At 47.2% G+C, this 12,203-nt stretch overlaps 1 protein-coding gene across 1 annotated transcript; it reads left to right on the forward strand.

Moving 5' to 3' along the window:
• The first annotated feature begins 1,975 nt into the window (after positions 1–1,975).
• LOC120712162 lies at positions 1,976–5,399 on the forward strand. The gene is made up of 3 exons (XM_039997874.1): positions 1,976–2,188; positions 3,733–3,805; positions 5,042–5,399. Exons 1-3 carry the CDS (start codon positions 1,982–1,984, stop codon positions 5,194–5,196), a joined length of 435 nt encoding a protein of 144 aa, XP_039853808.1. The 5' UTR covers positions 1,976–1,981; the 3' UTR covers positions 5,197–5,399.
• Positions 5,400–12,203: the final 6,804 nt, after the last annotated feature.

A 12,203-nucleotide genomic window follows, 5' to 3' on the forward strand; every position in this document is an offset into this window, starting at 1 on the left:
GACGTCTTCAGGTGTCAACCGATCAAACTCAGCCACAAAATCAGGATAGGCCCGACGAGACTGTACGTGGGCCCACCTCTTCTGCACAAAATTAATAATAATATGTACAAATAAGAAATACAAAGAGGGTAAAACAAAGCAACAGAATTGCCAACAGAATAGTACGAGTAGCAGTCATTTCCGTACCTGACGAGCGTACCAGACAGTCCCCATGGTGGGCCTATCGTCCTCGGTGTCACCGTACATATCCAGCTCATACGGTGAGTGGTCGACAAGCGGGCGACCAATTGCTATCCTCTCGTACGACTAAAGCTGTAGCAGAATTGGACATCCTGTAAGAATTGCATTGTGCTTATTTTGCACCGATGCCTTGCAGAGGCCACGATACGTGGCTGCAAGTACCGCTGCACCCCAACTGTATTGAGGCATTTCCTCCACAGCTGCCTCTGCGATCTCCAGTGCGTAAGGCACAAGCACCCTATCCACATAGGCCCCGTGTGAGTTGTTGAACATTATGTATCCAAACAACCACAATAGGTATGCCTCAAGGGATCGAGTGACGCTATCATCATCAGCATCATGTGCCAAATTGTCGGGCTGCATAGAAAAGATGAACATTTATGAGTACGAGATCAATTATAAAATAAAACCATATTTGCACTAGTCAAAAGCATAACTCTAACATTAATCGTAACAAAACAAGGTATGTACCTGGAACTGGAGGATCCATGCCTTGGCAGGGCCTATTGCTTTTGGGTGCTCTTCTACATCAATCGCGATGTCAATATTTGCAAAACGCTCTTCTAGATCGTCCAACCACGTAGGCGGGACGACACGAGGCCCTACGACATCCCCACTGATAGGAAGACCCAGCAGCATCGCAATGTCCTGTAGGGTCGGTGTCATCTCCCCACAAGGGAGGTGGAAGGTGTTTGTCTCAGGCCTCCATTTATCAACTAGAGCCGTCAGTAGGGACCTGTCCAGCTGTACTAAACCACTCTCAGCAAGACGACCTATAGTAAGAAGACCAGCCTCACTCAACTTGAAAAATAGAACGATCAAATGTAAGTACATTATGTACGAAACGTGTACGAAACATATACGAAACAAACGAATTTTTAAAAACATAATCCGACGACATATCACCTGGGCACCCATCGTGGCTCAACAGGAATAAACTCCGCTGGTGGACGTGGACGCAGCACGTTAAGTTTCACGCGCTGAACCACAGCAAGAAAGGACCGGTGCGACGAGTCTGAATGTTTCATATACTTTTCTAACATTTTCTACAATTTATCTAAATTTTTCTGCATTTTCTACAATTTTTCTACAATTTATCTTAAATTTTCATAAACTTTTCTAACATTTTTTTGCATTTCCTACAATTTTTGTACAATATAATTTTATAAATATATTTTTCTAATATTTTCTCGTATTAAACAACTACTCAATACCACAAAATTTGTTGGTAAACCTAATTGGTTTTTCTAAAAACTAATCTTAATTCTACCTAAATTATATTAAAAACATTACCTAAATCGCTAAAATATCATTACTGCTGCTTACACTAATTATAGAATTAAACATACAATAAATTTAGATCGAGAAAGTTGAGAAATATTTATTACCTGCGGTTAGGATCCAAAATCCGGCAGGGCTTCGCCGTTACAACTCCCTCCCTCACCCCTCTTCTCTCCCTCCCGCTCTCTGGATGTCGTGGGAAGCAAATGAGGGGGGAGGGGAAACCTTTTATACAGGAGGGGGGAGCCTGCCGCCCCCCTGCCGGGCGGCAGGCCCCCTGCCGCCCAGTGGAGTGGCGGCAGGGGGCCTGCCGCCCGGCAGGGGGGCGGCAGGCTCCCGCCAGGGGCGTCCGCGCAAATAAATTTTTTTTTTACAAATAAGTCCCTACCGCCCTCCTCGGGGCGGCAAAATATACTTTTGTAAAAAACGAAAATAAAAAATAAAAAAATAAAAAAAGCGCATGAAGACGGGCCAGCCTCTCCACGCCGGAATCGATCCGGACCTCAAGGGTCCAGGAATCGATCCAGGAGAGGCGGCGCAACTGTGGCTCGAGGGCTCGAGGCGCGGCGAGGCGTCCTGGCGGCGTGCGCGGCGACGGCGGGCAAAGGCAAGGGCGACGGCGCACCGGCGTCCGGCGGCGACCTTCTCATCCTCCACCTTCTCACCGGTAAGCCGCCGCCTCTCTCCTCCTTCCCCTCTCCGCGTTTCTTGGATCTTGCCTCCTCGGGCGGCACCGGCGGCGGCGGAGGCGTTGAGGATGCCACTGGCTGCGGCTGATCCAATCCCAGCGCCAGGCCCCCGAGCTGCGAAGTGATTACACGCACGTTGCCCGCCGGCGACGACTCCACACACTGCAGCTCCGGAAACGTGCCGAGACGGCAGTCATCTTTGTTTCCCACCCTGTGCCTCTGCTCTCATGCGCTGGTGGATTCGCCGCCGCACCGCCCGTGCGGGGCTGTCCGGGCGCTTTTCCCCATCGGCGGCAGGCAACCGGCCGTTCCTTCTCGCTGCCTGGCGAGATCAGCAGCGGCAGACGGTGGCCGTTCCTCAATTTGCTTTGTAAAAGTTCCTCAATTTGCATGTGGTCGTTGTTGTAGCTAATTGCTTTCTCCTGCTTGCGTAATCTGAGGCAAAATTGGTGCTTTCTCGTCGGAGTAAGCCTGTAGATTTACTTTTTGGAACAAATTGTGATATTGGACATGACAACACTTAGCAGTTCAATGTAACTTGTTGCTGTTGCTTCTGAAGGCATGTTTGATAGCTTTATTGCTGACTGCGTGGTGAGCTCAGAGATTCGAATCTAGGAGCTAGGTTGACCTGTTGGCTCATTGGTCATTGCCTCACTGCTATTTTTAGAATTTGGCATGCTTTCTTTTTGCCAAAGGATTTTTTATAACGTGGTGAAGGATACCTACAAGTTTAAAAGCATATAAAATTCATGTGTGTTTGTGGATGTAGACCTTTGATTAATCTGTTGGAAGTTACATTCATATGTGTTTGTGGATGTAGCTAATTCCTAACCAAAATAAATCTTGAGGTTTTGACTTCAGACATGCATTGCAGTTCTGAAAATAAGCTAGATTAGGCCTTGATTCATCTGTTCCCCAGTTTTTCTCGTCAACATGTTCTACAACTTTGCTATTTACCGTGGGACCAAGTGCTTTCATTTTAATTATCTTTGAGTGGGTACAAATGAACATGATCACAGCCAAGCAGAACTTATTGTCATGCATTTGTTGTCCTACCAGGCTATGATTGATGCAAGATTTAAATGATCGAACACCTCATTTGTGAAAGCTAATTTTACTGAAAAAATCATTTATACTTGCAAAATTGTATTTTTGTTGTTCAGAGAAGATCTATGACTGGCTACATAGATTACATGTCACTGTCATAATTGTGCATCTCCTATGAAATCATATATTGTAGAAAATCAAGGCACTAACTAATTTGTCGACAATGCATTTAGCTTCCCATGTCACTGAAGAAAATCATCATAGAGGCACATAGTGATTGTTACAGGAAAAGTATATTGGATCTAACTACGACTAATTACAGAAATTTATTTGACATTGGATTAATTTCAGAAAGTATATTGGATCAAACTTTTGAGTACCTGGGACCAAAGGCGAACAATTGAATTCATTCTTCTGACTCTAATTTTGCCTGTGCCTAACATGTGTGCTGTTCCAACACCTTTTTTGCCTTCAGATTGTACCAGCAGTTTCTAGAATTGGTGAAGACGAGCCACCACCACCTTGGGACCCGATTTTGACTCCGGAAGGTACTCCATTAGTTCTATATGACTACCCTGTTCTTACCCTGTTCTCTTGTATGAATGTCATGTTCTTTATAAATATATGGCTGCCCTGTAATTTTTTTATATAGTAATCCAATGAATATTACTTTGAGAGACCATATTAGAAAGAGGAGGGAGGAAGATGACGATGACATGATGCTGTTTATTCTCCCTGCCCTTTCTCTTTTGGAGTCTAATTGAGGCGGGGAAAGAAACAACGTCATAGCCCTGAGGAATCGGGCGAGGAGGAGGTCCATCGGTTGCTCCAAGGACATGTGAAGAACTGTTTGGTAGCTTAAGGATGGAACCTTGGATCTTCAGTTATTTGGCTGATTACCTTCCTAGGAACAAATTTGTCCTTGATACAAGAATCAAGGTCGAGGAGAAACTTGGATTCTTTCTTTACATGCTCAGCCACAACTCTTCCTATCAGGATCTCCAGATCAAATTTCACCATAGTAATGATACATTTCACCGCCACATAAACCACTTCTTCAAGAATGTTCTCCTTGGTCTTGCTTGCGAATTCCTCAAACCTCCCAACCCTAATCAAGTCCATCCAAAAATCATCTCTTTTGGTGTTGTAGTTCTGTCAAGTGTTTAGCTCCTATGAGTTAGTGATCTTGTGGCATGTCTCTGTCTGACATATTTGCTCAAGCGCTCTTTTGTGCTGGATCTGCTCGTGATTTGGTAGTACAGCACTGTTAACCATTTCACAGCCATATACACCTAGTTGTGCTTTGATTAGGTGGTGACCTGTTAGGTTTGATGTGCACATGCACCTTTTAATTTCCTGGTCGATTTCAGCAGGGCAAGCAATTCATACAGCACAGCTGGTAGATACTTCCAGTTTTAGAATTTAAGTTGTAGATGTTGAGGAAGTTGTAGGGTGTAAATTGCTCTAATTCGGGCCTTCTAAGTGATTCTGTCTGTTTAGTGTTGATTCATATATTGCCATATCCTTGTTACTGCATAGCAAGTTACCTTACTGTCACAAGCATTTCTAACCATTGCTAGCTGCTTTGCCTTATTGCTAAATATTTTGCTTTCAGTATCTCTCTTTCAGTTTGTTGGACCTCTTTGCTTTGAGGAAAAAATCTGAATGTTGGATTTTACACCTGATTACAACAAAAACAATCCCACTCCATTGTGTTAGTACAGCTGTAGTCTATTTTAATTGGTAAGTGCATGTTTATTAATCTATATATGTACACGTTACAGGTGGATTGGATGTCAGAGTTGCACTGGCGGTTCGTGCAGGCGGTGGAGCAGCTGGGCATTGGCGAGAAGGTGTCGTCCCAGTTCTCTTGCATTGTCCAGGCACAAGGAAAATTACATTAGGATGTTGTGCTGTAATGGTTGATCTCGATTGCTAACAATCTATTGTGTTAAATTAAACTCTAGGAAGAGGATTTTGTTGCTCATGCAGTTTGAAAAAAGATGCTTGAGGCGGCTTGCCGTAGCTGTGATAGTCATTTCTATAGCATGTTACTAATTGATGTTCTTGTATTTGTATGGCTTTAATTGCTTCATGGACTAGGTGGGAACATGTTATAAGATTCAGGAACGGTTCAACATATCTTGTGCTCAGTGGTTCCATCTGTATCTTGAGATTGAGCTATTCTGTACGTGCTCTGCATATGCATGAGATTGAGCTATCTTGAGCTGGATTGATTCCATCTGTGCTGTTCGGTTTGAGTGGATTTGCAGGATTAAATCCTAGCCGGATTGAGTGACACGGCCGGTGCAAAAAGTCAAATTTACAGGATTCAGCGCGTGTGCAGCATGGTAGATACCGGTTCTGGTTGAACATTTTGGTGATGAAGAGGGATTGACGCTGCGTTTCGCCCCTGATGAACTCCTTGAGGTGCGAAATGGTCTGCTTGTCGAGCCTGCAGGGGTTAGTCACAGCAAGGGCTTCCTCTTGCGCCCCCGTGGTGATGGCCTTGCCGCCGTTCGCCGAGCCATGCCCCGGAACGGTCTGCTTCCCGCCGTTCGTCGGGCTCTGCCCAGGTTTGGACTCTCCGGTGGCGTGGTCGCCTGGGCCGCCACCACCCGCGCCTTCCTGGCTGTGGTCGCCGGAGGCGCCACCTCCCGTGCCTGCGCCCGCTCCTGCATCCGCGACGTTGTTGCTGTCTCTGTTAACATCGGCGCCGGGTCCGGCCGCATAGCCTCGCCGGGCCATTGCCGAGCCCAGCGGCGGCGAACGGAGGAAAACCCGCAGCAGCGTAGAGCTTGTTGCAGTAGACGGGGCCCCATGTGGTGCGGACCGGCGCGGCGCCAGCAAGCGCCGCCACGAGCCCGGCGCTGCCCGATCCGGTAGGCTCGCCTCTTCTTGTCCAGTCGAGCGCCGCGGCGGCGGAATACGGCGGAGGGCGGAAGGCGGAAGTGGCGCCGACGGAGGTGAAAAAGGCGGGACTTTTCCCCGCAGCAGAGTAGGAGGCGAGGATGCGCATATAGGTGGCCAACCGGGCCGCACGGCATGGGCACGGCCCGAGCACGGCCGGCACAGGCACGGGGAGGCACGGCACACCGGGGCACGCCGGTGCCGCCGTGCCGTGCCGCGTAGTGCCGCCGTGCCGACATCCCGGCCCGGGCACGGCCCTACGAGGGCACCGGCGTGTCGGGCCGTGCCCCTGGGCACGGTAGTACGGCAGGCCCGAGCGGCGGCGGCCGAGGCGGACCATGGCAGGGAAGACCGGCGCAGCCGCGCATGAGACCGGCGGGGGCGACGGCGGCCCTTGGCGGCGGCGGCGAGGTGGGCGAGGACGAGCTGCGGCTGGCCGGCGACGCGACGCGGCAGAGGCAGGGGACGCCGCCGCCGAGGTCGCACCCCGGCTGCACCCCGGCCCTCGTGGCGGCCGCCGCGGCCAAGGCGAGGAGGCCGAGCAGAGCAGCAGCGCGAAGGCGAGGCTGCGGAGGGGGCGACGGCGGCGTCTGGGGGCGAGGTCCGAGCTTACGGACGGAGGCGAGATCCGAGCACGCCGGAGGCAAGGTCCGAGCTCGCGGACGGGAGGAAGGGAGCGGCGCGGCGGATCCGGCCGGAGGGGGGAGCGGCGCTGCGGCGGGCGGCGGCCGGGGGTGGGGCGGTAGCACGCTGTGGCTGCGGCCGGAGGGGGAGCGGCGCGGCGGCGGCTGGGGGGAAGAGGCGACGCGAGCGGCGAGTCGCCTATCGGCTGTCGCGAGGAGAAGGATGGGAGGGGGTGCGATGCGGGGGCTCACATGCCGAGGCCGTGCCGCCCCGTGCTGATGCCTTAGCCGGGCCGGGCCCGTGCTAGTGCCATGGGCTGGGATTGCGGCCCAGGCACGGCCCGGCGCCTGGCACGGGCCCGCGAGGCCACGGGCCGGGCCGTGTTCGGGCCGTGCTTTCTCGGGTCGTGCTCGTGCCGGCCCAGCGGGCTCGGCCCAGTTGGCCACCTATAGATGCGCGCCGGGAGCGGAGCAAGGTGGCGCCCCGCATGTGGCCTGGCCAGCGCAGGCACTGTTATATTGTGATCTAAATTCATTACACAAGAAAAGACTCTTTAAATGGGTATTTGAGATTTGATGAAGATTGTTGAAATTTAGCCCATGTGGTGCAAACTTTTAATCCCACATTATTAGTGGAAGTTAAGGAGACCATGTGACTCTCCTATATATCTAATTTATAGGCTGCACCAGAGAATATCAATCCGATTATTCTTCTTGTGAGCCGCCGTTAGGCGTTGTAAACACACACCTGATATAGTGAAGATTTGCTGGCTGATGCCCGTGGTTTTTTCCTTTCGCATTGGAAGGGTTTTTTTATGTTAAATCCCCGTGTCTCCTGTGATTTTGATCTTGTTGTTTTTTGTTGTTTCTTTGCCATCGTTTATAACAAGTGGTATCAAAGCTTTGGTTACGGTTCCACGATGGCATCGACGAAGTATGATCTACCGCCGCTGGATTACAAGACGAGATTCCCGCTGTGGCAAGTCAAGATGCGTGCGGTTCTAGCGTAATCTCAGGATCTTGATGAGGCGCTGGAAGGCTTCGGGAAGAAGGATGAGTGGACCGCTAAGAAAAAGCGGAGAGATCGTAAGGCCCTATCCCTGATTCAGCTTCATTTGTCTAATAATATTTTGCAAGAAGTGCTACAGAAAAACCATGCTGCAGAACTCTGGCTCAAACTAGAATCGATCTGCATGTTCAAGGATCCAACCAGTAAGATGCATATGAAGTTGAAGCAGTTCATGCTTAAGATGCAGAAGGGTGACTCGGTGCTGAGTCACCTATCTGTCTTTAAAGAGATCGTTGCCGATCTAGTGTCGATGGAGGTCAAATATGATGATGAAGACTTAGGTTATGCACTTTGCCAGCTCGTATGCAAGTTTCTGTGACACCATATTATAAAACCGTGATGAACTAACCCTTGCTGAAGTTTGTGAGGAACTCCAGTCAAGAGAAAAGATGAAAAGCATGGTGCAGGTTGATGGATCGTCCTCAAGGGGCGACGCTTTGCATGTTAGAGGCAGATCTGAGCATAGATCATCGAGCGACAATAACAATCGTTTCAAGAGCAATGATGGTACAGACCGCTCCCAGTCCAAAGGTCCCAAGAAGAAATTCTGTAAGTACTGCAAGATGAAATCTCACAACATTGAAGAATGTTGGAAATTGCAGAATAAGGAGAAGAGAAAAAATAATTCTGATGGTAAGACTAGTGTTGCTTCTGCTGTTGATAATTCTCAATCAGATTGCCTGGTTGTCTTTGCTGGTTGTGTTGCTGGTCATGATGAATGGATACTTGATTCCGCATGTTCATTTCATATGTGCACTAACAGAGATTGGTTCAGTTTATATGAGCCTTTTTAGAATGAAGGTTTTGTGCGTATAGGAGATGATAACCCGTGTGAGATTGTGGGCATCAGTTCTGTTCAGATCAAGACCCATGATGGTATGATTCGCACACTGAAGAATGTGAGACATATATCAGGGATGAAAAAAAATCTAATCTCATTGAGCACACTTGACAAAGAAGGGCTCAAATACACTGGTTCAGGTGGAGTTGTAAAGGTATCAAAAGATTCTCTTGTATGTTTGCTGGGTGATCTCAATGCTTCAAATTTATATGTTCTCAAAGGTAGTACTGTGCATGGTTCTGTTGCCGCCGCCGCTGCTGTTAATAATTCTGAACCTAGTAAGACTGACCTTTGGCATATGCGTCTTGGACATATGAGTGAGCTTGGCATGGCAGAATTGATGAAGAGAAACCTTCTGGATGGCTGCATCTTGAGTGGCAAGAAGTTCTGCGAGCAATGTGTCTTTGGTAAGAACAAGAGGATAAAATTCAATACCTCTGTTCATACCACAAAAAGTACACTTGATTATGTGCATGTTGATTTATGGGGTTCTTCTCATAAACCTTCATTTGGTGGTGCTCGTTATATGCTTACCATTATTGATGATTACTCTAGAAGAGTGAGGCCTTATTTTCTGAAAACAAAGATGATACCTTTGCTGCTTTTACAGAGTGGAAAGTCATGATAGAAAGGCAAATTGAGAAGAAGGTCAAAGTCCTTCAGACTAATAATGGTGGAGAGTTCTGTTCGGATGCTTTTGATGATTGCTGACGCAAAAAATCAACACACTGGAATTCGAGGGCAAGTGTTCGCCGAGTCACGGAAAGTCAACCAAGCGTGCCAGTCAATTTGACCTGAAATTGACAATGGAGAAAACAAAGTCAAATTCGAGAGCGTATCGGCTGGGATTCCGAATATCTCTCAGATGGGCGTATCGGCAAGCTTTGCCGATACTATGGACGACAAAAAGATATTAAATGCAAGCGCGTAATAAACGAGCGTATCGGCAGGATCAGCCGATACACTAAACAACAAAACTGGCTTTGAACAGCCGATCGTGTATGTATGACAAGATCTAAGCTATGAATGTGTAACTTATATGATGTGAAGCTAAAAACAGATCTAAACCGGCTCCTGAGATAACAAAAGTGTTACTCCAAACCCTAAAGCCGATCTAGTATGTTTTTAGATAATAATGGCCAAAAAGCATAGGAAAAACTACAAATCTAGCCGATATCGATAATTGGTCAATTAATCTAGACGCGACGACAGCGATGCGTCCGGAAGTCAAAGTCTAGATAAACTCGATAACTTTTGAATAGATTTGAACGAAGCCACAACGATGCGCCCGGTAGCTAAAGCTCAAATATACTCGGTAAAACGAAAACTCACTAGCAAATCAAGTTGCTCGAATGTGAGGCGTCCTTGATCAACTTGAAAGAACTCATCGAAAAAGAAAAGAAAAGGTGAAGTCGCTGAAAAAGTGCGAAAGAATTGTAAATTTTATTGTATTGGATGTGTATCAAGTTTTTTCGGTCCCTTACAACTGATATATATAGCCTAGCGCTATCAAGTCCTAGCCGATTACGGCAAACATTACTTGACCCTAAAGAAAAGACTATTTAAAAGATAAACTACTTAAAATATTACAACCGAATCATCAAGATTCTCGTAGAGTCTGGATCCTCTTCTCCTTCCTTGACTTCATCAGCAACTCTCCATCGGCCGAGCACCAAAGCGGATTTGATCAGCATCTTTGCAGAATATTCTCCTAGTCCATCTAACTCTGTGCATCTTTTGGTTTCTTTTGAATCGGCCACCTTTCCTTTACCGAAACCACCTTCCTTGACACGTGTCAAAAAAATGGTGTCAACACATGTCCCCCAGTTTCGGAGTAATAGATCTGTTGCTCTGAAATTAATGTTAATCATTACTGCCAATGTTCAAATTTATCTAAATCTCCCAATCAGACGGTATATTGAATCCCCATTTTGCCCTCGAGCAAAGGTCATAAATATCTCCGTCTTCCCTTCCGCTGGCACATTTTCTGTAGCATCTCCACCTTCTCTCTTGCTCGAGAACACATCTGTTCTGCCGCCGCCATCGCAGCTCCCTAGGGTTTCGAAGATCCAAATCTAAGGACCATCCCCTCCAGCAATGGCGTCCATCTCCGAGATTCCAGAGGTACGTCTCATTTCTTCATCCGTAGCATTTGTTTTTCATTCCCCTTCCGATCCCTTCAGTAGTGTTCCTCATTTCCGCCTTCATTTTCAGAATCTGAATGGTAACATGATTATTCCGCTAGAAAATCAATTCAGCATGGTCTGCTTAGGTCCTATGGGAATCCCAGACCCAACTAGTATAATCAACTTGGAAACCAGCAGGATTCCCCTTAAGTCCTCCAATATGAACGTAGATTGGACTCCAGCCTTCAGATCTTGGCCGAGCGTTACTCCTGGATGGAGAAATTGGTTCCACAGAATAGCCAATTCCCAGAGGACCAACTGGGAAAAATACGATATCAGCCAATGCCTGAATCTATCCTTATCGGAGATGATTAGGAACGAGCCGATGCTCATATCAGCTTCTTACTTCTGGTCCGATGCACTTAATGCATTCATGTTCAACCATGGACCCATGACACCGACTCTAATGGATGTCATGATGCTTACCTGCCTGAATATTCATGTTTCTGATAGACCTTTCCGTCTGCTAGAAAAAGCTTCTTTTAAGATCGAAACAAAGAACATCGGTGGATAGAAAGGATATATCAGTAAGAACATAAAAACTGGATCTGTATCTGCCAGAGAACATGCTGCATTCCTCAATATGTGGCTTGAGAAATTTATTTTCTATGGTAAAACCGTTGGCCTAACAAACAATAATCACAAGTTGGCAGAAAATCTGGCTACTGGCAACCTTGTCCCTCTCGGCAAACATCTTCTGGGGTCAGTTTACTATCTGCTTCATCAAGTATCATCCAGACTCAGAAAGAACCAGCCGATCACCAACTTGGGAGGCCCCTGGTGGTTTATTCAGTTGTGGCTGCACATGTACATGCACAAAACTATGACAGTCGAATTGTCAGAGATAGAATTCCCATCAGAAAACTTCTCTAAAGAAGAAGAAACCGTCACTCGCCGATGTACATCATTCGGTGAAGCAGCTATCATGATTGCCAATGATCCCAAGACCCTTGGTATTACTGACTTTTTCAAGTCCTTCTACAATGGGTTTCCAGAAATCTCTACTATCTGGTTTGCATATCAAGATGAAAAAGTCATTTATGAGAATCCCTTCAAATTCCAGCTTGATTTTTGGAAGACTGACGAAGAAGCCACAAAGATAATGAAAGAGATAATCTCTCCAAGAATTCTGCCAATCAACTTCACAGCTGGCAAAGATACCCCTAGATATGAGTTTTATAATCCATCAATGGCAGCCAGACAATTAGGATTTGGCCAAGTGCCCCCTTTTCTCTTCTTCGCTGGCAAAGTTCAGTTTAGAGGAGCCCTTGACAACGCCCTCTCTTATGATCGACTGAAAAACTTGAAGCCTGATGT

Source organism: Panicum virgatum, chromosome 6K, assembly GCF_016808335.1.
Source record: "Panicum virgatum strain AP13 chromosome 6K, P.virgatum_v5, whole genome shotgun sequence".
Taxonomy (NCBI): domain Eukaryota; kingdom Viridiplantae; phylum Streptophyta; class Magnoliopsida; order Poales; family Poaceae; genus Panicum; species Panicum virgatum.

Bases quoted from the DNA above. Each gene is read 5' to 3' on its own strand.
- LOC120712162 (XM_039997874.1), top strand. From the start codon at position 1,982: ATGAAGACGGGCCAGCCTCTCCACGCCGGAATCGATCCGGACCTCAAG. The intron at 2,189-3,732 runs GTAAGCCGCCGC...TTTTGCCTTCAG, and splicing joins CATCCTCCACCTTCTCACCG to ATTGTACCAGCAGTTTCTAG. The intron at 3,806-5,041 runs GTACTCCATTAG...TACACGTTACAG, and splicing joins CCCGATTTTGACTCCGGAAG to GTGGATTGGATGTCAGAGTT.